This window comes from Akebia trifoliata, chromosome 2, assembly GCF_017979445.1.
Source record: "Akebia trifoliata isolate Shusen 1 chromosome 2, ASM1797944v1, whole genome shotgun sequence".
Lineage (NCBI taxonomy): Eukaryota > Viridiplantae > Streptophyta > Magnoliopsida > Ranunculales > Lardizabalaceae > Akebia > Akebia trifoliata.
In genome coordinates, this window is record NC_141376.1 from 31,358,756 (window position 1) to 31,385,668 (window position 26,913).

Below are 26,913 nucleotides of genomic sequence, written 5' to 3' on the forward strand. Positions count from 1 at the left end.
TAAATAGTTGTGCTTCTAATAGCTTTAAAGTGGATAGAAGTAGTGGGCGGACTCACGGGGGCCCAAGAGGTAAACCTAAGGTTCCAATTGGAATTTGGATCCACCAGTCCGAAAACCTTAATAAGTGAGCCCACGTATGACGTGCGCGCAGGGGGGTGCAAAATCTCGGATTTATACTTCACGTGGGTGCACGCGAAGGCCCGTTTTTGCTTTAATTATCAAGGCCCAAGCCTGATTTTATTTAAAAATTCTAGACATTTTTTATTATGTTTGAACCAACACAATGTGTCTGTTCGATCTAAACAGTCACTTTCTCTTTAATTTATATCCAATGTTTAGTCACTTTAAACACACTTGATTTCTCTGCTATTTTTATATTTCGACTACTAGTACATCTTTATTCTTCGTTGTGAGAGCACACAACATCATCAAGTTCGAAGTTACGTTCCAATTTAGAGTATCATTTTGGATACGTGAGTTATTGAATCCTGCAGAACGAACGCTTACAGACTGTGGTATCGTAGTAGGGGCGAATTTCGTTTTAGGACAATGTTTTGTGCCCACCTCAACTATTTTTTTAGGTAATATTTTTTATCACATTCAATTTCAAAATCAAGATTTGTTCTAACTTCTTTTCTCTCTGCCATAAGAAATCAGTATTCAGTAACAACAGTCCCATCAAAAGTAATTTACAAAAAAAGAACGATCAATGATTCTTCAATTTGTTTTGATGGGGTTAGAAGTTTCGAATTGGATTGATTTTGGTGAGGATAATCTCTTTATCATAGAGATTATCCTCACAAAAATCAGCATAATCCAAAACTTTTAATCCATATAAGACAAAAATATTGATATATGGTGTGGGGGCCCTTACTAAGAACTGTGGTGCCTTTTTACACGGGTCATATTTGTACAATTATATTGAGAGAAGGAGGAGAACAATAGTTGGATACCCAAATTTGAGATATAAAAAACTCCTCCACATTTCCATTTAGGATGTTTCTAGACCTATTATTTTTAATAGTTGCAGCTACGAATCTTCTCAATTTTCCTTAATCAATCACGTCTTGGATAATGTGATTCATCCTGTACTAATCATCTATTAGGTAATCTTCGGTTCGGTGGTATTCACAGTAAGGCTTTTCAACCCTTCCCTTGTAATTGGCTTAGGGCTGTACAAAATTCGGATCGCCCCTTATGTGTTTTAAAATCTCTGAAGGCTTTTTAGTGAGGGATGTCATCATCCTGTTTGCATTCCACGGTACCCTTTCTTACATGTCCCAACTTTGTTTCTTCTCATTCCTCGATTGATTTTCTTGAGTTCCGGTCTTATCAATGCCTTTTTTCAGAGTTATCACACTCATTGTTGACGAATTCCCTCACACTTGGGCCTTTAAAGCATTTTCCAAGTTGATGAATTTCTCGACCGTTATGTAAAGATATTTCATTCTTTCTGGTAAGTCAATAATCAGTTCTTCATACAGTCTAGTGCCATGAATGACCGCGTTTACTTAGGCTGAACTACCAACTTGTCATCCAAATTTTCTACCTACATTGCTTGGGTTCGAAATGGAGTAGTGAAAACCCAAATGCTTTATCCTTATTCTTACCTCAAATTGAATAAGACATTGGCCTTCACCTTCCTTATTTGGTTGTGAATTTACTGAGCCATAAAAACCTCTTCCAACTCTGAGAAACTTCCAATCGAGCCTACACTTAACCCTTGGAACCAAGAGATAGCTCGCTGACCTTAGCATAGACGAGAACATCTTGCACATCAAGGCATCATCTCCCTGGTACAAGATCATCTGGCTCTTGTAATGCATGATGTGTTCCATTGGGTTGCGCGTTCCATAAAAGGTGTCATATTTTGGTGTGTGAAACTTTTTGGGTGGGTTAGAACAAATAATCCCTTCCGAGAATGGTGAAACTTATAAGTCTCTCACAACTGACCGAATCAAGCGATCGAACTGATCTTCCTTTGCTGCAGTTCCTCTTTTCTTCAACAATTCCTCTATTTCCCCAAGGTCATAGGGTTTGCAAAAGGAACATATCGATTAACACCACGGATTTCCTTTTCTCGCCTCCCAAAATTCAAACTCTCATTTCTTGTTATTTCCGTTGCTCTTATTGTCTTTAATCCTTCTGCTAGTTGTTGCATCCTCTCTTCATTGACCTTCTTCAGCGCACAAAGTTTCTTCGACTGCTTCTTTGTTGCAACTCCACTCGTATTTAAGCAAGAAAAGTATGTACAGCCTTTGGAGGCTCTTGGTTCCTTGTTATTCCTTGGGCTCCAATAGTCCCCTAACTTCCTAGTGCTAATTGAGCTCCAATAGCTCCCCTCGACTTTTCGTTTCCTTTATTCACCATGCTTCGTCGTGTTCTAGTTTGTTTCCCACGAATGAAACCAATTGTAATAGTCTAATTTGTGATTTACCTAGAGATGCGAGCCTCTTTACTTGATTGAATTTGATCCCCACCCTCAACTTGTTAGTCCTGCACCACAATAACTTCGACGCCCAAGTCAGAAAATAGAAGTATAGAACCTCTCCCTAAGTCAAAAATAATACACCTTTTTTATGGTGGCCTATTCTTATTTATAGATTTATGGAATGGTTTCCTCCTTTAGCAAGTTTCCTAGATTGCCCTTATCTTTAATCGGATCTTTCCCTGATCTTCTCCCCCTTCTCCAATTTGTCTTCTCATAGTAGGACTGCTCAATTTAGTATGGAATGCCATAAACTTAGGGATTTACAATGATCGCTAGAATTTGTCACACTTCTTAACCATGTGGTTTACGTTACGTTTCACTCGATCTACCATTCCTTATTAAAGACGATGCCCGAGCTGTAGGCTAGGGTTGGCAATGAACTAAATTTCATTTGGTATCTGACAAAAAAAAAAAAAAAATAATAATATGGATTGATGATTTAGATGTTCAGATCAGATTTAAATTGAAATATATAAATTCAATAAATTTTTAGATCAATTGCAGATTAACCCCAATTTGATTTGGTAGATATCTGAACCGCATATATGCAAAATACCCTTTGACGTATCATCGTCCACTCTTTCTCTCTCATTATTAATGACAAAAATTTACTCTTAACCGTTCTTCCTCCATCTTTCTCTCTTTGTTAAATACAAAAATTACCATTTACCTTTATTCATCTATAAACAAACTTTGAGGCAGGCAGCATGTTTCAAAATTTTGAAGAAACCTGCTTCATTGGATTACACGTGGCGTATCCAAGGAGGTATTTTAAATTTTGATGGAAATATAAGGATGTGAAATAAATTCAAATGCCACGTGTTTTGTAACGGGGAGGGTTTATTCAATTTGAGCTCTTATATTCCACTCTTTCTCTCTGTTTATTCAATAAAAAACTTTGCCCAAAAACCATTATCCTAAACCTCAATCTCAAAACACTATTTCTTTCTCCTAAGCCCATTGTCTTCAACCTCCTCCTCCCCTCCTCTCTCTCTCAACCCTAACGTCCGTTAATGGTGAAATATGATGAAGGAAAGAAACGCTGAACCATATAATAAAGAAATTGGTGCTAATGTCCACAATTGGCTTCAATTTGAGCATCGAACCATTGGATTATTATCCAATCTCTCACTCTCTTTTAGAGATCTAAGAAGATGAAAAGGGGAAGCAGACAAACCAACTGAACAATCGCGTCATAGCTAGCATGGAATAAAGCTTGCCCACAATCTTACCTCTTTATGGTTGCAACAGATTTTTCATAGATTTATTACGGAGTTCATCACCAATTTTTTTTTAAACAAGAAATACTGAATCCGATTTTTTAACATTGAAACTGGATCATATTAGATTGGCTTTCTATCGAGTGAACCCTTAATCGATTCGGATTCGGTTCATAATTTTTTATCCAATCAGATATGGATTTTGTGGCAAAGGTTTCGGATCAGTAGCAGCTTGGTACCGATCCAATACAGAACAGATCCATTGTCAGTGGTGTAGGCACGATGGAACTCTAGTATAGATATAAATGAGTCGGGTTCAAGGGACAATAAGATATTCAAAGTTTTTTAGTAAAATATGGGCTAGAAGTTTTGGAGTGGACTGATTTTTTATGAGGATAATTTCTATTGTGTGGAGATTATCCTCACCAAAAAATCAGCCTATGCCAAAATTTCTAGCCTATATTTTATAAGTTGAAGAATGGTGAACTGTTAGTTTCTAGTATTTAAGCCACTTTTGATGGAGTTAGAAGTTTCGGAATAGGCTGATTTTTGGTAAGAATGATCTTTGTGATAACTTTTAACCTCATCAAAAGTGATTAACAAAAAAACTTTGATTATCTTGTTGTCCATGAATTCCAATCTGTGTGTTTAAATCATTAAGAAATTTATTACTTATATCAAAAAATAATAAATCCGAGAATTTGGCCGAGTTTTATTAACTTAGGTTCATATTTCTAAAATATTGACAAGTCATTAATCAACATAAAGAACAAGTCAGATTGAAAATCTCACTTCGTTCACAAACAACACCGAGATGAATCCTGTCAGTCATCATGACTCGGTCTATGACCATTTTTTAAAAGTATGATGACAGCCCTCAGAATTTATTGAGAATGGACCAAAATTTATTGAGAATGGACTTCGAGATAGGAAAAATTCATGAGGTCGTCACCAAGATTTTAGTTCTTTACTGGCTAATGTAAACTCTAAAGATTTTGGGATTTCTTCTTTGAAGACTTCATGTTTTGACAAATTTTTATGTTAGGAGGTGAATCGGACATCTAATAGTGTTTGTTTTCTTAGGTATGTGCTTTTGCTCTTCATCTACCACCTCTTTAGGTTCTCCTTTCAATTGATCGAGTATTGCACTATTTACTAATAAAATAAATAAGAAGACGAGATACATGGACCATTCGCAAAGCACAAAATTTTAAATGTGGTCCACACGGATGAACGATTAAGTTGGCTTCAACTGTCATATTAGATGTCTCATCAATAAATATATATATATATATATATATATATATATATATATATATATATATATATATAATATATATAGGGTCAGGTTCAAACGACAACCATTTCAACACACATATAGACAACGTGTTTTGTCTTATATGGGCAAAAATGTTTGGAATGTGCTGATTTTTTGTGAGGATGATCTCTGTGGTGAGGAGATCATCCTTGCCAAAAATCAGCTCATTATGGAACTTCTAGACCGTCCAATTTTTGTTGAAAAATTATAGACCGTCCAATTTTTGTAAATCAATTTTGATGGGGTTACAAGTTTTGGAATGGTATGATTTTTTGCCAGGATGATTCCCTCATCACAGAGATCATCCTCACAAAAAATCAGCCCATTCCAAACATTTTTGCCCATATAAGACAAACACGTTGTTTATATGTGTGTCGCAATGTGTGTTGCAGGAACCCGACCCATATAGGGTCAGGTTCAAACGACAACCATTTCAACACACATATAGACAACGTGTTTTGTCTTATATGGGCAAAAATGTTTGGAATGTGCTGATTTTTTGTGAGGATGATCTCTGTGGTGAGGAGATCATCCTTGCCAAAAATCAGCTCATTATGGAACTTCTAGACCGTCCAATTTTTGTTGAAAAATTATAGACCGTCCAATTTTTGTAAATCAATTTTGATGGGGTTACAAGTTTTGGAATGGTATGATTTTTTGCCAGGATGATTCCCTCATCACAGAGATCATCCTCACAAAAAATCAGCCCATTCCAAACATTTTTGCCCATATAAGACAAACACGTTGTTTATATGTGTGTCGCAATGTGTGTTGCAGGAACCCGACCCATATAGGGTCAGGTTCAAACGACAACCATTTCAACACACATATAGACAACGTGTTTTGTCTTATATGGGCAAAAATGTTTGGAATGTGCTGATTTTTTGTGAGGATGATCTCTGTGGTGAGGAGATCATCCTTGCCAAAAATCAGCTCATTATGGAACTTCTAGACCGTCCAATTTTTGTTGAAAAATTATAGACCGTCCAATTTTTGTAAATCAATTTTGATGGGGTTACAAGTTTTGGAATGGTATGATTTTTTGCCAGGATGATTCCCTCATCACAGAGATCATCCTCACAAAAAATCAGCCCATTCCAAACATTTTTGCCCATATAAGACAAACACGTTGTTTATATGTGTGTCGCAATGTGTGTTGCAGGAACCCGACCCATATATATATATATATATATATATATGGGAAATGTTCAGCACCCTAAGTTTTACCACACACTTTAACAAACGTTTTTTGTCCTACATGGGTTAGAAGTTTTGGAATGAGCTGATTTTTGGTGAGGATGATCTCTATGATTAGAAGATCATCCTCCCCAAAAATCAGCCCATTCCGAAATGTTTGGCCCCATGTTTACACGTTGAAAAATCGTGGACCGTCCATTTTTTGTAAATCAATTTTGATGGGGTTAGAAGTTTTGGAATGAGCTGATTTTTGGTGAGGATGATCTCCTCACCATAGAGATCATCCTCACCAAAAATCAGCTCATTCCGAAACTTCTAACCCATGTAAGACAAAACGCATTTGTTAAAGTGTGTGGTAAAACTTAGGGTGCCGAACAGGACCCTATATATATATATAAAGGATCAGGATCCATATGCACATAAAACTACTCATAAAGCTACAACGTCACAATGAGAAAAAAAGCCCAAATTTGACAGTCTTAAGCCATCAAATTTCATAAAATTCGATGGACCAAGGGGTTGAATTAAAGTCGAATTTTTCATTGTCAATTTTTTTGTTTCAACGGGTTGAAATTGTCAAATTAATGAAGGATGGGATAAATTCGACAGCTCTAAGTCATTAAATCTGAGAACATCAAGAATTTCGACGGACCTAGACCGTCAAAATTCACTTTATAAAATTCGTGGGCTTAGGCCCGTCAAATTTTATTGTCGAATTTTTCAATTTTCACGTAGTGCATGTTTTGTCTTATATGGGTAAAAATGTTCATAATGGACTGATTTTTTGTGAAGATGATCTCCATGGTGAGGAGATCGTCCTTACCAAAAATCAGTCCATTATGAAATTTCTAACCCCATGTTTACAAGTTGAAGAATTCTGGACTGTCCATCTTTTATAAACCACTTTCGATGGGGTTAGAAATTTTGGACTCGACAAATTTTCATGATAAAGAGATATGATTAAGGTTTTTTTGTTTTGTTTTACAAAGAGATAAGATCTCTAAGTTTCAATTGAAGTCTTAACAAGATTATGCTACAACAGGGAAATGGTATTAGCTTATAACTAATCAATCTAGTCTTACCCTCCCCAATGTATGATAATTCTAAATTCAATTGAGTTGAGTCAACTTGATCAATATTTAAATTGACTCAACAAGTTTTGCAAAATGGGTTTTACACATAGTTGAAAATATCTCAAAAGTTCAGACTCTAATGTCCATCAACTCAAGTAGAAAACTCGACTTAGTTGTTATCCTCCACAAAATATTATATATTGTAGATTAACTCAATCGAGTTTTTTTTTTTTTTTTTTGTGTGTGTGTGTGTGTAGCCAAGGGGGATTTGGGCGAGTTTTTAACCTGATTTGGTTCATTTTAATTTTTTAGCTGATTCAACAAAATTGAAAAACTGAGTTCCTGATTTACAAAGTTTGACTCAGCCAGTTGGTTCCATCGAGTTCAAGTCCAGGTCATCTTTAAATCAAATACAATCGAGTCGAGGCAAATTGGCTTTGACTCAACTAGTTTTAAAATTTTGGTCTTACCAAGTGAGAAAGGGAATAAATAGGGGTTATCATGATTTCTCTAACATGAACAATTACAGTAAGGCCTACCCAACCAACTGGTAAGAGAGATGATGTTTGAAAGAAAAACTAACTAACAAAAATATTATTTTAGATGGTAAAACAGGATCATAACATGATTGGTGCATTAGCATTGCACTTTCTCCAATTTGGAAAATTACCGCAAAAAAGATCATTGATGTATTAATCGATGATTTATTGATTAATTGTTGAATAGGGTAACACCTCCAACTTCAAAATTTAACTTCTTTAACCTTCAAACCTCAAGAATTAGATATAGAGTTAAGGGAAGCTAAAAATAATGAATTTTGAGAAGGAACCCAAAAAAAGTCATTTGTATAATCCCCAAAAATTTGCCCGAATTTATCATGAAAATCAGTCCATTCCAACTTAGTTATCACGAAAATTTGCTCTTATATTTCGTGAAAGATTGTTTCCAGTTATGTTATAAAACTTGATGAGCCGACTCAGATTAAGACTTGAGTCAACTTGACATGACTAGAGTTAGTCATAAACTTCTTGAATCATCTCATGACATGGAAAGTGCTTTTCCTTATGTAGATCTTATTTATTGAAAATTTGATGAGCCGATTCATCTGTACATCTAGTTTTTTACCATTATATATGAGGAATTACTCCATGTCAATGATATATTTATATTTTTTGAATTTTTTTCCAAGGTTTTATAGATTTGGAAACATAATGGAAAATTTGTAAATGTAATTATGAATTTTAAATTGAAATGTAATTTAACATATGATTAACTCGAGCTAATTTTCAATCGGTCGAGTGGATCCAGCTCGAATGGTGGTTGAGTCCACAATTGGGTTAACTTGATTTTCCTAGTTTCAAATTAGGGTACCAACTCAAGGAGAAGCTTCTATTTCCAAACAAATAAGTTCAAAATGGTTGAAGGAAATTATTTCAACGATCCCATATATGCTATTCCTCCCTTGAACAAAAGATCAAGCTGATCAGATGGTCTTAGTCTTTATAATTTGAAAAATAGACTCTTTTTACAGACAATTTCCCTTCTAATTTAAAAGAACTGATTGGATGTTTAGGTATTTGATTGGGTAGATCTTCAATGGCATCTTCTAGAAGGATTACCCAATGTTGAAAATGTATAACACTTGTTTTCATTAAACATTCTGTCAAAGGAAAAAATACCACTAAAAAAAAAATCATTCTTCCACACTGTTTTGTCTAAAACAACTTATCCTTACCTAATGTTCTTTATAATAATGAAGGTTTTATTGGTACAATTATATACATAGTGAAAACAATGTAAATAATAGAAAGGGGAAACTACTAAAACAGTTAGGTATTTTGCTGAAATTACTCAATAAATCATATTATTAATTACAAAAATGGTTATTTGATGCACGATTGTTGTATGAATAATTTGATGAATTATTTCAAACGCGTCGATTGGAGCAATGGGATATATCTATTTATCTATCTCTTGAATTGAAATGGGAGTAGGTTTGAAAAAAGATCCTAGAGTGTTTAGGTTGGGCCAAGAGGGTCTCTGTTGGCATTCGTCCACGAAAAAGCAAACGTGTAGTCATTTTTACTGATAACGAAGTTCTTTTGACTGATAACAAGCAGAATATCAATACTTATACCAGTAATCATGATGAAATTACCAGTAATCGTGCTGAGTTGAATTGAATGTAGGTTCAGAGAAAGGGTAAATAAGTAAATAACAAATGTGACTAAACAATATAAAGAAATCCATTTTGGTATTATGAAAAAAAAAGGTAACAACAAGATAAAAATCGCACACAAGGACTTACGTGGTGTGGCAGTGTGTCTATGCCCACGAAACATAACAAGAACAATCATTATTTTCTCATAAAGTCCGGATTGTATGCATCCAGGGTGGAGGATTGAAGTCCTCCCACACTTCAACACATGCCATGTAAATCATAATCCAAGGACTTAGTGCTTGAAATATCTCCTTTTTAAAATTTCTTTGAATTGTGGCTGTGTTGAGGTGTGGGAGGAGGATTTTAATCCTCCACCCTAGGTGCATATGATCTAGACTCTCTCATAACTTTTACTGCACTAGAGATCTCTATTTATAAAGTCGGGAGTAGATAAAACAAACCTATCTCCCAAAAAATGGAAGAAAAAAAAAAAAAAAAAAACTAAAGAAATACAAGACATCTCATGCACGAGAGCTGCATATAAATAGTTATGAAATGAAGTATATGACCATTTCTTTTTCATTATAAGATAAACAAATATATGAGATTATACAGATTTTTTGCAAAAAAAACTTGTCAGTTTTTGTAAAATATCCATAATAGAACTATAATATTTAGTTCACATTGGGAATAAGATAACATATTGGAGTTAATTGTCACATTGTATTATATTGGAAACCTAATGGTGTGTAGGGTTGGTTTTCAATGAATTCTGAATTTTATCAATTTATGTAGGCAATGAGAGAATCTTCTCTTTTGGGAAGAGATCGCTTTGGAGTTTCACTCCTTGAACAAGAAGCACAAGAGGTATGGTCCATCTTCAAATACATTGTTTGTTCATTTATATAGCTTCTTCTTAATCATTTGTCGACAACAACAAATTTTAGACAAATTGGTGATTAATTAATGCTAAGATGATAAGACGGCAACGACAACAACATCTAAAAGATTTAGGATCGGCTAAATAAATCATATGTTCCTCCATATTCCACTGATAGCATGTTTCTTCATCCTATCATGGTCTATTCAGAGTTGGAATGGCGTCCTTCCAACCTAAAAACCTTAATGGTTAAAAACAAATAATGTGATTTTCTAATTTTCTTTTGGACTATATATAGTTTTTTTTTTTTCCCACCACTTTGATTCAAGCACCCACGTATGTGTCGCAAAATTATTTCTCTCTATTCATGCTCTATGTTAATGTTTATAATTGTATTTAGTAACTTATGTTTTATCATTCCCCACATTTTCAATGACAATTCTAATAATATTCCCATCATTTTCAAGAAAATTGTATAATTTTTTTTTGAAATATTTCTACAATTCCAACCTTAACTTGGCTGAAATAGACACTAAAATCAAAATTTAGTTGCTTCATCTCGAAGTTGTTACTAAGATTTTTGTACAACTAATTTATGAACTTGTATCAGATCCTTATCAAGGGATTTGACACTATGTTTACAATAATTATCAACCTCATCCTTTTTTCTTTTTCTTTTTCCCTTTATTTGATACCCTCCTCTTGGCACTTCTAATTACTTTGTTTTACAAACATTGTGTCTGATTCAAGTAATTAGTGCAATTCTTATTTTTATCCATCAAATCAAGCAGAGGAAGCTATAAGGTATTTGACACCAACTTCCAGAGACAAGGAAAAAATGTGTTGTTTCCTAATTTTGGAATGGATATGTTAAGAATCTAAGGATGTAGTATTGATGGATTGTGCCCATCACTCTAAAGAAATATTCAAAAATAAATTCCTGACCAGATTACAACATAAGGGAAAAAATAATAATATTATAAAAATTAAAATTCTCAATCCTTCATTTCCATATCTCTTGCTAATAATTCTCAATTGATACTCAAAACTCTCAAATTAATGAGATCTAACATATCCTCAGATCCAACTTATTCACCTTTAGCTAGTACTTTTCTATTAATATTACAACCTCTGAACATTGATAATAAAATCATACAAATTAGAGCACCAATATAGACTTTCAAATGTTCATATCTCTTAATTTGTACACATATTTCATATTTTTTTTTATAAAGAATAAAATAAATCACAATTCAAAAAGGTCTTTCAAGCTCCTTGAAATCAGCTGATTCAATACATTCAGACTTACCCCTGTAAAGATTCAGCAATTTCAACAATTCTGTGGCCTTCTCCTTTGTTCTCTCACCACAACCAACTTGTAAGAGCAACAAAAGCTTCTGAAAAGCACCCACTTGAAGAGCCTCCACTAGAACACCTCCATCCTCTCTTTTTTCATTCTTACAAAGCTTCCAAAGAGACGAGACAGCAAACTCGGTTGCCATATCTGACACTCGGAGAAGTTTCTTGACTAAGACTGGCATAGTTAGGGAATGATTATAAGCTTGTTCTCTTCCTTCCTCACAACCACAAATTGCGTCGAATACAGCTAGGGACTTCTCATTTATGCTTCTTTCGGAGTCAACAAGAATTTCTACAAGTAGTGAAACCAAACCCATCTTTGCCAATCTTGATTTAATTTCATCTCTAGATGAAGCCAAGTAGTAAATAACCATTAAAGATGCTTTTGTAGTTGCAGGGCAGATGGGTTGTTTAATTAGCTTAAACAATGGTTCAATCCCTTCCTTGATCTCTGCTAAGGCTTCTACATGTCTTTGATCCAAAGATTGAAGTTCTTTAAGTACCAAAACTGCGTTCCGTCTTCCCGAGATATCTCCACACTTCAAAAACCATACTAGGCAATTTAAAGATGTCGATGAACCCAAGTACATTTGGGCTTCTGCATCAAGTGAAAACGTTGATGTAAGTAATGATAAGATTGCCTCCAATATCCCAACATGTTGCTCAAACGATGATTTTGCAAAGGTTTCAAATGCTGCTGATAATACCCCTATTGTTCCATTAGCAACAATGCACCGCCTATTACGCTCGCTCTCCTTCGCCAAGTTCTTGATCTTTTCCACCAATTCCCAACACTTGGATTGAAAACTCGACTTAGTTGTTATCCTCCACAAAATATTATATATTGTAGATTAACTCAATCGAGTTTTTTTTTTTTTTGGCGAGTTTTTAACCTGATTTGGTTCATTTTAATTTTTTAGCTGATTCAACAAAATTGAAAAACTGAGTTCCTGATTTACAAAGTTTGACTCAGCCAGTTGGGTCCTTCGAGTTCAAGTCCAGGTCATCTTTAAATCAAATACAATCGAGTCGAGGCAAATTGACTTTGACTCAACTAGTTTTAAAATTTTGGTCTTACCAGTGAGAAAGGGAATAAATAGGGGTTATCATGATTTCTCTAACATGAACAATTACAGTAAGGCCTACCCAACCAACTGGTAAGAGAGATGATGTTTGAAAGAAAAACTAACTAACAAAAATATTATTTTAGATGGTAAACAGGATCATAACATGATTGGTGCATTAGCATTGCACTTTCTCCAATTTGGAAAATTACCGCAAAAAAGATCATTGATGTATTAATCGATGATTTATTGATTAATTGTTGAATAGGGTAACACCTACAACTTCAAAATTTAACTTCTTTAACCTTCAAACCTCAAGAATTAGATATAGAGTTAAGGGAAGCTAAAAATAATGAATTTTGAGAAGGAACCCAAAAAAAGTCATTTGTATAATCCCCAAAAATTTTCCCGAATTTATCATGAAAATCAGTCCATTCCAACTTAGTTATCATGAAAATTTGCTCTTATATTTCGTGAAAGATTGTTTCCAGTTATGTTATAAAACTTGATGAGCCGACTCAGATTAAGACTTGAGTCAACTTGACATGACTAGAGTTAGTCATAAACTTCTTGAATCATCTCATGACATGGAAAGTGCTTTTCCTTATGTAGATCTTATTTATTGAAAATTTGATGAGCCGATTCATCTGTACATCTTGTTTTTTACCATTATATATGAGGAATTACTCCATGTCAATGATATATTTATATTTTTTGAATTTTTTTCCAAGGTTTTATAGATTTGGAAACATAATGGAAAATTTGTAAATGTAATTATGAATTTTAAATTGAAATATAATTTAACATATGATTAACTCGAGCTAATTTTCAATCGGTCGAGTGGATCCAGCTCGAATGGTGGTTGAGTTGACAATTGGGTTAACTTGATTTTCCTAGTTTCAAATTAGGGTACCAACTCAAGGAGAAGCTTCTATTTCCAAACAAATAAGTTCAAAATAGTTGAAGGAAATTATTTCAACGATCCCATATATGCTATTCCTCCCTTGAACAAAAGGTCAAGCTGACACTACAGTAAAATAGGGCTATAGCGACGGTCGTGACCGTCGCTATAGGGAAAAATACCGTAGCAAAAACACGTAGCGACGGCCAGGGAGGCCGTCGGTCGTCGTCGCTAAATAGTCCATCGCTATATGTTATATCGACGGCCAACTAATTCACGGACGTCGTTAGTGCAGGACTTATAGCGACAGCCAATGCTGGCCGTCGCTATAGGGTATCATTTTTAAAAAAAATAAATTTACTCTTTAGCTACGCTTTTGGCTTTTGGCCGTCGCTGTAAAGGTTTTTGAAGAAAAAAAAAATTTTATTTTACACCAGCCCCCTCATGTATTGCAGAATATTGGAGATACCCCTAATATTTTGAAATTGATGACCATGAACCCACTTACCAATATGAAAAGACCCAAATGCCCCACTCTACTAGAGTTCATTGTTTTACTATTACACAGATTATGATACAACATGAGCTACTAATTTCACTTTTACATTACAAAAATTATAACTAATTAGTTGTCTTTGCTGAGGTCTTGATAGGATATGAAGCATCCGTGGCTATACCACATATTCCCTCTTCATCAACTATGCTGTACTACATTCTTATGTAAACTTTCTCACCCCATGAGTTCTTCACTATCCAATACTTGGTCCTATCTAGAGTTGCTCCATAGCCCACGATCGTCACCCCATGAACTAGTTATTTGCCACAATCTCCCGTGAATACACCCTGTGATCATAGTCAAGTCGATTCATGCATATAAATTAAATTCAAGGTTTATACTAAAGCACATCAAATCAGTTTATACTAAAGGTTTCGGATCCACAATTTATAGCAATATTTATATGGATGATCCACAATTGTAGCTCCCTGCAAAGTTATAATTCAAATGCAATGAACAAACATGGATATTGAGATAGGACTGCAAATTCACGAAGATATGGGCACATTAAAGATCAATAAAGTAATGTTAAAAGCTTGCAATGTAACTGGACAAGTCAGTAGGTATATGTATGCTCCATCAATTCAGTAGACATCCACCTTTCCCACCAAAGTAATTCAATTTCTCCCCAATACACATCAATTTCATTGTTTCATAATCAAGAGTTTAGATTGGAAACTTACACTGAGCAAGACAGCAGTTTCAAGGGCATGAGCCTCTTTGAATGTTACATAAGCAGTGCAAGCATATTCTCCAGATCTGTTTATAACAAAAGGAATTCACCCGTCATGAAAAAATACAATTACACACACAACACATTTTTTTTATGAGTAAGCTGGACTTGAACCCATGACCTCAAAGTTTGACTGAGCTATGGGTCTAAGCCCACAGGCACAACATACATTGGAAATGGTATAAAAGAAAATGCAATTACACACACAACATACATTTTTTGATAGAGATTTATAACGAACTAAAGACAACAAATCCAACCCATATTAGTTATGATAGAAATCAGTTTAAATAAGATGAGAAATCGACAAATTTAAGAAAGATTGGCCGGGGGGGTAGGTCCAGCCACTACAGTAAAATGATGATGCAAATCATCAACATCATACATTATCACATCACAATAAATTAGCAGATATTTTAATATTCGACACATTAAAAAAATAACAATAATACATATATATATATATATATAGAAGATCAATATTAGCTATAACATGATGATGCACATTGCACCACATCATGTACTGCCCATGTGATAATACATCATGCACATCATGCATCATGAACCATGCCATTTGAAAGCTCACCTCAGCTTGGCCCTTGGCTTGACCAGCTTTGTAACCCATGCTTTGAGTGTTACCAGACATCTTTGTTTTTCTCTTTTTGAGTCTTCAAACACAAAAGCAAAGCAAATCAAATTCTCTCTTTCTTTGATTCTGCAAAGCCAAGCCATACACCACGCTGATTTATCACCCATTGTTCTCCGAGCTTCTTTATCGATTCCTAATATTCCATTTGGTATTGAAGTCTCATTCTACAGTAAAGTAAAATAGGAAGACAACAAAAAGTCAGACACTATCAAGAAAATTAAATTAAACACTACATGGAGCATGACAAGCATGAGTATCTAACAAAATCCACGTCAACAACAAAATACACCAAAATTTACTAGCAAAAGGATAAAATGAACACCATACTGCCAAATAAAAGCATAGCACAATGACTGTATAGCTTACAAGTAGAGTAGTGTCCAGAAGTATAGGTCAGCCATTGCTTTCAACTCCACCGTCCATTCATTATACATATCCCTGCAAACCAAACATCAGCCTAGTTTAGTGATATAATTTGAATTTATTGCCACTATAATATAATAGATTGCACAAACTAGAATTGGTCATTCATAGGAGTCTACGTGGACCAAAATCCAGAATCCAAGCCCATCCTCTGGCCTACCATGTACTGTACTCCATTTGAATGGCATAAATTAGGCTTTTTCGTTCAAGAGACACCTATTTTTGAACCATGCCATGTGAGGTGATGTGGAAGACACCCTCCACCTGAGCTGCCCCATTTAAAGAAATCAGTTAGTCCAGAGTTCTGGATTGTCGTTGTACACGTGTTGGTTCATTTTGTAAGATAATGGTGGCTGCTGTGCCGTCTATCTTCGAACTTACATAAAGCTGGATCTCTTTTCAGGATCTGCAATCACTGGCCCCATTGGGAAGGAGTGTGCTGATTTGTGGCCCAGAATTGCAAGTGCTGCCAACGCAATTGTTTAGGGAGTTTAATCCAATCGTATTTTCAAGCGTTAGAAATGTAGATGCAACTATGTAGCTTTGATTTGCTTTTGTTTTCAATATTTTTTTTGGGTAAATGTGGTCAAATGGGAGTTGCTTTTATTCTATGTTTTTTAATGGCTTGTTAAACATTTTGTTCCAAAAAAATTCTGAAGAAAACTGTATGGTTGAACTTGTGGGGTTTTCTATATACAACTAATAAAGGAATGGGGATGAGAAGAATGTGGAGACATTGAAAGGTAATTTTCTGCTTAATTAAATATTTTGTTAAAGGATGCCAAAGGTCTCAAATAGAGTAATTTGATTGAGAGTTATGTCAAAATCACCTTTGGAGTTTGATTTCAAATATTTTGTTAAAGGTTCTGAAGTCAAGGTTCTGAATGCCAAAGGTCATTCAATATAATTCATGATTGAGTTTTTTCTTTGAACTCTTGCTTCAAGAGTGGTTTTTTTTTTTTTTTTTCTCTATTTCAAAAAAATAAAATAAGAAGGGGAAAGGGGTGAGGGTGAAAGTTAATTTCTCATGCTATCATTTTGAAAATATAGAAACCAACAGAAATAAAAAACTCGTCGGTGCTTCCAAACTCACTCATGGAGTCGTTTTAACTGGTAGTTTAGATTTATATAAAATTTCATTTAGCACTTAAGTAGGACCCTTGTGTACTAGATATACCTGGAAAACAAAGATCAATTATGGAAGGCCAAGACAAACAAGCAAAATCTTGTATTAAATAGAAAAGAAATGGAAAACAAAGGTCCCCAATTTGTAGTTGCAACTACACCAATGGGAGCAAGTATTTGATGGGTCCTTCCTTGAATAATCTCCTATACCAATAGTTGATTCAACTGCATCACAAGCATCGATATGGCATTGTTTTGGAGGGGCAGAAAAAATTGGTGACTGGCCAGTAAATCGTTTATAGTGATTATAATCTGATTGAGTCAGGTTTTGCTCTCAGGAGATCTCTTAGTTTGGAACTCCTTCAATTTTAGGCCCACTCTCCATGTATGTGTAGCCAAGAAAAGAAAATTGAAGTATATTCTCAACCTCTATCTCTAAAGCTGTAAAGCATACCTGTGATATGTATTCTTTCATTCTCCCACTGACCGACTGATCTAATGCTCTCTCAGCAAGCTCATAAAACAATGTATTGCCTTCTGGGCCATTAACCTTGTTCTTCTGCAAATATCTACGCAGTAAAAACAGAATCAAGCAGAAATCTGGGGAAAGCCATCAGATGTTGATGCTGCTCGCAAGTAAAATCATAGCTCGTGTCTGTGTGTATAAATTCACTCTAACCTCTGTTGGACGATTGCCTCTAATGCCTGCTTGAGGTTTCCAAGGAATGGATGGCTTTCATCGGTTTCAGAAAGTCCCAGTCGCCTCAAATGATGCCACAGAGTTTCTGCAGTTCTCTCCCAATTCCAAAAAGTTGAATCCATTTATTTTGAGAACAATGAAAAGCAAAAATGAAGCAAGAGATTGCTAATGCAAGCTTGATACATGGAGTAATTGCTAAACCTAAACAGCATGTTAGAACACCTGGTGCAAAGGCAGGAGTTGTGAGTCCACATAAGACATTTTTAGCTAAAATGTCAACCTTATCAGATTATCATAACCATCTAAATATTTGAATTATGATATTATTTTGGATAGCTTAAACGAATTTGACAACCCCTGAACAGGTCTATTGTTTAGATGGTTGGGATCCGCAATCAGCTAGATCTTGGCATAGAGGGTTTCTACGTAATGCACACCAACAAACGGGTAACAACCACCTATAAGTGTGAAACTTGCCCAAATGTTCTCCTTATTGATGGTAATTACTGTCTATAACTCTTAAGACTGTAGACCTGCTCCATTATGAAACATACCTTCTGGGATTTTGCCTCCCGCAAGATATACTATACTGATAACAACAAAAGTAAAGCCTGTCATGTGCGAAGTCTCTGTATCTTCGACATATTTCCTATACACATCAGCAGACAGCTCGCTTATAATTACATATGATTTTGCATCTGTAACACCTGGATTGCATTATCAGAACAATAATTAGTGTCAATGCAGGGAAAGTATAAGATGTGATGAGCCATATTCCTAGTTAGGACATATTCTGTATCAGAGAGCGTTAATAGCTTCTCACTTTGTTGTGAAGAACGACCCTGATTTGTGGATGAAGAGCGAGACCGTTGAAGTTCCCTCATTTCAAACCCAAAAATTTTAGAAAGCTTCTCTATGGCTTCTTTAATAATAAGAGAAGGAAGGGCCCGCTGGCGATAGTTTTTGGTTATCAGTTGAGTGAGTTCATCCCTTTTGATAGGACACCCAGAGTTCTGATGGGTTTTGAAGAGTACATAGCGGATTACTTCTGCAACGAGCTTATCCTTTTCCTGCAAAAGAACATTTCACAAATCGAAAAGGGGAAAAAAATCTAAATTCTTCTGAAAGAAAAGGTATCAAACTCAGAAATGAAACTAGGTCACTGTAAACCTCTTTGGAAATGTCAATCTGAGAGAAGTCTTCACCTGAATTCGCCATCCTGTACCAATATATTTAAACATTCAGTGCTTCTTATATAAACAGGTAAATTAAGTTTCTTGAAAAAGATCGCCCAAAGAGCCCAAAGGGAAGGAGAGCTTTTCAAATGTAATATAAAAAGAACAGTTGAAAAGAATCCTCAGTGGCAGAATTAAAGAGAAGATCCTGTGAAAAAATAGAAAAAGGTACCCGTGCTACTATCAATCAAAAGAGGATGGAATAAAAAAAATTGTGAATAAGAACATTATATGTGCGTGCACATAAATATAAATGCATATCAAATTTGACATAGACTCAGTGTTTCTGAATGCACATTTTATAGAAAAGGCCTAAAGCCACCACCCAGCTATTTCAGAACAGCTTACACATTCCACGGATTCGTCAACATGGCCATTAGGGCATGTCTATTCTATAAATAATAATGTAATAATTATGAGTTTTTATGTATTTTGGTATTTCCACAGGGAAAGGATGGAATGAGTAGAAGAAGTAGTCCATGCCTATGCTGCATGCTTGGCACCATGCAAAAAAAGACTTGTATGAACTCTTCTACACCCAAAAAAACAATAATCGCTAAATAGATAACTGTAACCAGCCCTTTCGCCCCAAGTTTTCTAAAGAATTCAGCAAATCAAATAGCTAAAACTACTATCAATAAAACAACTTGGATCCAAAGGGCATAGATTAGAATCCTACGTGTGTTCGAATAAAAGGAGGACAACTTCCCATTATTCATTTGTTGAAAAGATTCAAATCCTAAGACACAATAAATTTTTATTAGTTTAACTCCTCAATATGAACACGAAATGCAGCACGAAATGCAGACGAGAGAGAGAGAGAGTGAGGCTTCGTTTATTTGCAGACGAGAGAGAGAGTGAGATTCGTTTTCAAATTTCAGACGAGAGAGAGAGAGACAGAAAACGAAACAGAATTCGTTTGAGACGAGAAACAGAGAAAACGAAGAGTGAGTGAGTGAGTACAGCGAGAGTGAGTGAGTGAGTGAGTACAGCGAGAGTGAGTGAGTGAGTGAGTGAGTGAGTGAGTGATTTTGTGCGAAATAAATCTTATATAACGACGGTCAAACTTTGACCGCCACAAAAAGTCGTTGTATTAGCTAATTTTTCTTGTAGTGTGATCAGATGGTCTTAGTCTTTATAATTTGAAAAATAAACTCTTCTTACAGACAATTTCCCTTTTAATTTAAAAGAACTGATTGGATGTTTAGGTATTTGATTGGGTAGATCTTCAATGGCATCTTCTAGAAGGATTACCCAATGTTGAAAATGTATAACACTTGTTTTCATTAAACATTCTGTCCAAGGAAAAAATACCACTAAAAAAAAAAATCATTCTTCCACACTGTTTTGTCTGTAACAACTTATCCTTACCTAATGTTCTTTATAATAATGAAGGTTTTATTGGTACAATTATATACATAGTGAAAACAATGTAAATAATAGAAAGGGGAAACTACTAAAACAGTTAGGTATTTTGCTGAAATTACTCAATAAACCATATTATTAATTACAAAAATGGTTATTTGATGCACGATTGTTGTATGAATAATTTGATGAACTTTTTCAAACGCGCCGATCGGAGCAATGGGATATATCTATTTATCTATCTCTTGACTTGAAATGGGGGTAGGTTTGAAAAAAGATCCTAGAGTGTTTAGGTTGGGCCAAGAGGGTCTCTGCTGGCATTCGTCCATGAAAAAGCAAATGTGTAGTCATTTTTATTGACAATGAAGTTCTTTTGACTGAAAACAAGGAGAATATCAATACTTATACTAGTAATCATGATGAAATTACCGGTAATCATGCTGAGTTGAATTGAATGTAGGTTCAGAGCAAGGGTAAATAAGTAAATAACAAATGTGACTAAACAATATAAAGAAATCCATTTTGGTATTATGAAAAAAAAAGGAAACAACAAGGTAAAAATCGCACACAAGGACTTACGTGGTGTGGCAGTGTGTCTATGCTCACGAAACATAACAAGAACAATCATTATTTTCTCATAAAGTCCGGATTGTATGCATCCAGGGTGGAGGATTGAAGTCCTCCCACACTTCAACACATGCCATGTAAATCATAATCCAAGGACTTAGTGCTTGAAATATCTCCTTTTTAAAATTTCTTTGAATTGTGACTGTGTTGAGGTGTGGGAGGAGGATTTTAATCCTCCACCCTAGGTGCATATGATCTAGACTCTCTCATAACTTTTACTGCACTAGAGATCTCTATTTATAAAGTCGGGAGTAGATAAAAAAAAACCTATCTCCCAAAAATTAGAAGAAAAAAAAAAAAAAAAAAAAAAACTAAAGAAATACAAGACATCTCATGCACAAGAGCTGCATATAAATAGTTATGAAATGAAGTATATGACCATTTCTTTTTCAATATAAGATAAACAAATATATGAGATTATTCAGATTTTTTGCAAAAAAACTCATCGGTTTTTTGTAAAACATCCATAATAGAACTATAATATTTAGTTCACATTAGGAATAAGATAACATATTGGAGTTAATTGTCACATTGTATTATATTGGAAACCTAATAGTGTGTATGGTTGGTTTTCAATGAATTCTGAATTTTATCAATTTACGTAGGCAATGAGAGAATCTTCTCTTTTGGGAAGAGATGGCTTTGGAGTTTCACTCCTTGAACAAGAAGCACAAGAGGCTTGGTCCATCTTCAAATAGATTGTTCGTTCATTTATATATCTTCTTCTTAATCATTTGTCGACAACAACAAATTTTAGACAAATTGGTGATTAATTAATGCCAAATAAGATGATAAGACGGCGACAACAACAACGTCTCAAAGATTTAGGATCGGCTAAATAAATCATATGTTCCTCCATATTCCACTGATAGCATGTTTCTTCATCCTATCATGGTGTATTCAGAGTTGGAGTGGCGTCCTTACAACCTAAAAACCTTAATGGTTAAAAACAAATAATGTGATTTTCTAATTTTCTTTTGGACTATATATAGTTTTTTTGTTTTGTTTTGTTTTCCACCACTTTGATTCGAGCACCCACGTATGTGTGGCAAAATTATTTCTCTGTATTCATGCTCTATGTGAATGTTTATATTGTATTTAGTAACTTATGTTTTATCATTCCCCACATTTTCAATGACAATTCTAATAATATTCCCATCATTTTCAAGAAAATTGTATAATTTTTTTTTTGAAATATTTCTACAATTCTAACCTAAACTTGGCTGCAATAGACACTAAAATCAAAATTTAGTTGCTTCATCTCGAAGTTGTTACTAAGATTTTTCTACAACTAATTTATGAACTTGTATCAGATCCTTACCAAGGAATTTGACACTATTTTTACATTAATTATCAACCTCATCCTTTTTTCTTCTTCTTTTTCCCCTTTATTTGATACCCTCCTCTTGGCACTTCTAATTACTTTGTTTTACAAACATTGTGTCTGATTCAAGTAATTAGTGCAATTCTTATTTTTATCCATCAAATCAAGCAGAGGAAGCTATAAGGTATTTGACACCAACTTCCAGAGATAAGAAAAAAATGTGTTTTTTCTTAATTTTGGAATGGATATGTTAAGAATCTAAAGGATGTAGTATTGATGGATTGTGCCCATCACTCTAAAGAAATATTCAAAAAGAAATTCCTGACCAGATTACAACAAAAAGGAAAAAATAATAATATTATAAAAATTAAAATTCTCAATCCTTCATTTCCATATCTCTTGCTAATAATTCTCAATTGATACTCAAAACTCTCAAATTAATGAGATCTAACATATCCTCAGATCCAACTTATTCACCTTTAGCTAGTACTTTTCTATTAATATTACAACCTCTGAACATTGATAATAAAATCATACAAATTAGAGCACCAATATAGACTTTCAAATGTTCATATAAAATTCTCTTCATTTGTACACATATTTCATTTTTTTTTTTTTATAAAGAATAAAATAAATCATAATTCAAAAAGGTCTTTCAAGCTCCTTGAAATCAGCTGATTCAATACATTCAGACTTACCCCTGTAAAGATTCAGCAATTTCAACAATTCTGTAGTCTTCTCCTTTGTTCTCTCACCACAACCAACTTGTAAGAGTAACAAAAGCTTCTGAAAAGCACCCACTTGAAGAGCCTCCACAAGAACACCTCCATCCTCTCTTTTTTCATTCTTACAAAGCTTCCAAAGAGACGAGACAGCAAACTCGGTCGCCATATCTGACACTCGGAGAAGTTTCTTGACTAAGACTGGCATAGTTAGGGAATGATTATAAGCTTGTTCTCTTCCTTCCTCACAACCACAAATCGCATCGAATACAGCTAGGGACTTCTCATTTATGCTTCTTTCGGAGTCGACAAGAATTTCTACAAGTAGTGAAACCAAACCCATCTTTGCCAATCTTGATTTAATTTCATCTCTAGATGAAACCAAGTGGTAAATAACCATTAAAGACGCTTTTGTAGTTGCAGGGCAGATGGGTTCTTTAATTAGCTTAAACAATGGTTCAATCCCTTCCTTGATCTCTGCTAAGGCTTCTACATGTCTTTGATCCAAAGATTGAAGTTCTTTAAGTACCAAAACTGCGTTCCGTCTTCCCGAGATATCTCCACACTTCAAAAACCATACTAGGCAATTTAAAGATGTCGATGAGCCCAAGTACATTTGGGCTTCTGCATCAAGTGAAAACGTTGATGTAAGTAATGATAAGATTGCCTCCAATATCCCAACATGTTGCTCAAACGATGATTTTGCAAAGGTTTCGAATGCCGCTGATAATACCCCTATTGTTCCATTAGCAACAATGCACCGCCTATTACGCTCGCTCTCCTTCGCCAAGTTCTTGATCTTTTCCACCAATTCCCAACACTTGGATTGATCTCTTTTTTGAGCTGCAGATGTAATCCTTGAAAGAATTTCTGAGACCTCAACTGGGGATATCGGAATTCGTGGTGTTGGAATCCTCTCAATACCATGAGAGCGATTAGCGACACACCAATCTTGTATCATTCTCGTTATAGTATGATTTGGGATCTGATCGAAGCTCCTTAACATTTGATTTGTCACCGGGCAAGTGAAATTTCCAGCTTCCATCCATGTCTCAATGCTTTCACGATCATATGTGATCCCCGTCGATAATGTAACTGGATCTTTCATTAGGTCTAGTGATATGGGGCACCGGAAATGGGTTGGAATCGTGACCTCCATGTTTGGGTACACATTGGTTTTCTTGTTTCCGGCACGCCGGCTGGCTCTTCGTTGTCTCCAAGTTGATATCATTTGTTTGGCTGTGTTGGTTGGTATGATGAGAGAAACAAGAAAGATAAAAAAGGAAGAATGATTTTGCGTTTGTGAAGAAGAGAAGGGAATTCTATGGGTATATATATGCATATATGTTGTATGTTTAGTCAGATAATACAGATCATACGCGGTTGGTTTCAACTTTAAACTTCTGTGTGAATAAAAAAATAGAGCATAACATGGAACCTTTCAAACGGGAGGGTGAGAAGTTAGAATGTCTGGATCCTGTACATCAGGGAATGAGATAATTATATAACTTCAGTTTTTGAAGCTCATTGTTGACCCTATAATATTTTTGGAAAATACTGGACTTCCTTCCTCATGCTGACGTGGCAGTATGTACAGAATATAGATGCTTTTCCTTAAGCTACAAGTGAAAAAATCAATTGTCTTGTACACAGCACCATGTCACCCAAAGTGTTGAATGCAGTGTCGAGGGATGTTAGCGTAATACTCAATATTTAATTAAAAAATCAGTTCGATTAATAATTTCAAGTAAATGGGTTCAAAATCTCGTATGTATAACACCTCAGTCTTCTAGAGATCATGACCTAGATAAGACTAAAATATAAATAAAAAAAAATAGAGTTTTTTTATTTTTAATCAAAGGCTTTGTAAATGAGCCGTCATTGAACTCTCAAATTTAAAATTTAAATCAACAGCGAATTTTTTTTTTTCTTTTATGTTCTTAAAATTTTCGTTCTCTACGTCTGTATGGCATCCGATCATGTTTTTGGATGTTGCAAGAATGGGTAGTTACGAAATTTTCCTAAGTAATTTAATCACGAATGTTTTTTCATAATAAATTTAACATCTAAGATACTTACGTGGATATGAACATGGAGATTAAATTTTTGAAGAGTGAAACGAATGAGTAGATATGAAAACAATTGCAATACTAGGGTACATAGCTCTAACCATACTTGGATAGTTGGAGCTGGAGGACAAAATTGAAACGTTCAATCTACCCAATATTTTTGAAATAAGACTTCAATGAAGTGATGATGAAATTGAAGAACGAGAAGGCCCGAAAATTGGAGGCCACATGGCCCAAAAAGGATGCATTGAGTTGGGTAACTAATCTACTCCTTAGATTATAGGATCTAAAAGTCGGTTGTGACTTGTGAGGAAGAAGTGAAAGGTTTTGAATATTTGACCGTTGAAAGTTTGAAAATGTACACCAGAGGATGGTCAGAGAGGGAAACAATTAGAGCCCTGAAGTTTGACCTGTTGAACAAATTCCCGTCAACGAAGCGGTGCACTTGACCCAGTCCTCTCTCTCTCTCTTCGAGTCATCTTTTCAACTAGTATACGTTATTATTTGTTTTCTGTCCAACTATAACACGTACTCAACGCGCAACCCACCCTTCTCGTTTTCAAATTTGTTGACGCGAACATAACACGCACCAACTTTAGCCAACACATTTTGGCTCAATACAGCTGAACCGGATTTTGGGTGTCAAATTGAGCGGTTCAGGCCCGGTTTGAACTGAATAAGTCAATTGAAATCGAAGTTTGGACATAAGTTGCGTATAATTTGGGAAAATTCCCTAAATTTCAAGAGGAATGGTGTGCTATTATTAAAAGTTGGTGTGCTCATAGAATCTCTCGAAAGAAAAGATGATTGGATTCTAGCTAACAATAAATTTGGCATTGACTTAGCATCAGAGAAAGTTTGCCAAGTATCACGTTAAGAGAATGTTAGTTTGGGAGTTTAATTACACATTATTCCTTTTGCATTGGTTTCCACAAGTTAACTTTATCTTCAAGAGATTCAATTAACCTTCATTTACAAAAACAATTTTGCCTTCAAACACATCTCCACTAAAACTCATTCCAAAATTGTATATGCCAACAATAATGCTCCAAAATAAATGTATTAATTGATATTTTCTTGAGATCTCAAAAATTTTAAAATAAATAGAGAGAGAGAGAGATCATAATTTTGTGAGGACCTTGTTCTATGAACATCATGTATCTCTAGCTTTAGGTGGACCTAAAAAAAAAAATTTAATTTTAATTTTTTGCTTATCCCCACCCTTTGTTTGAGACTAATCCCATAGTTACACACACTGTCCCCTTGAAATGTCTTATGTGCAACTAGTTGAGTCGAGGGTCAACCCGACCCTAAAAGGTTGCCCCAACGAATTCATTGCCTTGTGAGGTTTCAAACTCTTCACCTAATCTTTATGACAAGCTTATCAAGGCTCAGCTTGCCACTAAAATAATTTAAATATGTTTGTTACTTTTAACCATTCTTTTTAATATGCCAAGATGACAATATGCAATGGATATAATCATCCATAAAAATGGCTCAAACGACTTCAAGCATATTGTATCAAGGTAATATAAACAAATTTCTTTTAGGATATGTTTGATTGCACATGAAAAATAAGGTGGAAAATCAATTTTTATGGAAAATGACATTTTCAAGTGTTTGATTGCACATGAAAATGAAAATTCATTTTTCATATCAACCAAAAAGTCCACCAAAACATGGATTTCACTTTCTTACTCGTATGAGTGGGAAAGTGAAAT

General features: G+C 34.8%; 3 protein-coding genes across 11 annotated transcripts; all 3 read right to left on the bottom strand.

Moving 5' to 3' along the window:
• Window positions 1-11,539: 11,539 nt before the first annotated feature.
• LOC147410140 (U-box domain-containing protein 21-like) lies at window positions 11,540-15,599 on the bottom strand. Its single transcript, XM_086432064.1, has 3 exons — window positions 15,478-15,599; window positions 14,904-14,979; window positions 11,540-12,511 (listed from the first exon to the last, which is right to left on the bottom strand). Exons 1-3 carry the CDS (start codon window positions 15,597-15,599, stop codon window positions 11,594-11,596), a joined length of 1,116 nt encoding a protein of 371 aa, XP_086288190.1. The 3' UTR covers window positions 11,540-11,593.
• On the bottom strand, window positions 13,929-19,735 carry LOC147410141 (uncharacterized). 9 transcript variants are annotated; one of them, XM_086432380.1, is made up of 11 exons: window positions 19,021-19,735; window positions 18,674-18,920; window positions 18,405-18,557; window positions 17,830-17,935; window positions 17,605-17,709; window positions 16,407-16,491; window positions 16,186-16,294; window positions 15,969-16,040; window positions 15,540-15,766; window positions 14,904-14,979; window positions 13,934-14,507 (listed from the first exon to the last, which is right to left on the bottom strand). In XM_086432380.1, exons 1-5 carry the CDS (start codon window positions 19,066-19,068, stop codon window positions 17,646-17,648), a joined length of 618 nt encoding a protein of 205 aa, XP_086288506.1. In that variant the 5' UTR covers window positions 19,069-19,735; the 3' UTR covers window positions 13,934-14,507; window positions 14,904-14,979; window positions 15,540-15,766; window positions 15,969-16,040; window positions 16,186-16,294; window positions 16,407-16,491; window positions 17,605-17,645. The 9 variants fall into 9 exon arrangements, with proteins under 9 accessions (XP_086288500.1, XP_086288499.1, XP_086288506.1 ...); XM_086432377.1 differs by having other exon boundaries at window positions 13,940-14,507; window positions 17,605-17,719; window positions 19,021-19,729; XM_086432374.1 differs by having other exon boundaries at window positions 13,929-14,507; window positions 16,407-17,719; window positions 19,021-19,731.
• A 3,039-nt stretch (window positions 19,736-22,774) lies between these two features.
• LOC147410142 (U-box domain-containing protein 21-like) lies at window positions 22,775-24,440 on the bottom strand. The gene has a single exon (XM_086432383.1). The coding sequence runs from the start codon at window positions 24,352-24,354 to the stop codon at window positions 23,044-23,046; it is 1,311 nt and encodes a 436-aa protein (XP_086288509.1). The 5' UTR covers window positions 24,355-24,440; the 3' UTR covers window positions 22,775-23,043.
• Between the last annotated feature and the right edge of the window lie 2,473 nt (window positions 24,441-26,913).

Bases quoted from the DNA above. Each gene is read 5' to 3' on its own strand.
- LOC147410140 (XM_086432064.1), bottom strand. From the start codon at position 15,599: ATGTCTGGTAACACTCAAAGCATGGGTTACAAAGCTGGTCAAGCCAAG. The intron at 14,980-15,477 runs GTACATGATGTG...TGTTATAAACAG, and splicing joins GATGTATTATCACATGGGCA to ATCTGGAGAATATGCTTGCA. The intron at 12,512-14,903 runs GTAAGTTTCCAA...ATAACAACTAAG, and splicing joins AAACTGCTGTCTTGCTCAGT to TCGAGTTTTCAATCCAAGTG.
- LOC147410141 (XM_086432374.1), bottom strand. From the start codon at position 19,068: ATGGCGAATTCAGGTGAAGACTTCTCTCAGATTGACATTTCCAAAGAG. The intron at 18,558-18,673 runs GTGAGAAGCTAT...AATGCAATCCAG, and splicing joins GGGTCGTTCTTCACAACAAA to GTGTTACAGATGCAAAATCA. The intron at 17,720-17,829 runs GTTAGAGTGAAT...TTTACTGCGTAG, and splicing joins GAGGCAATCGTCCAACAGAG to ATATTTGCAGAAGAACAAGG.
- LOC147410142 (XM_086432383.1), bottom strand. From the start codon at position 24,354: ATGATATCAACTTGGAGACAACGAAGAGCCAGCCGGCGTGCCGGAAAC.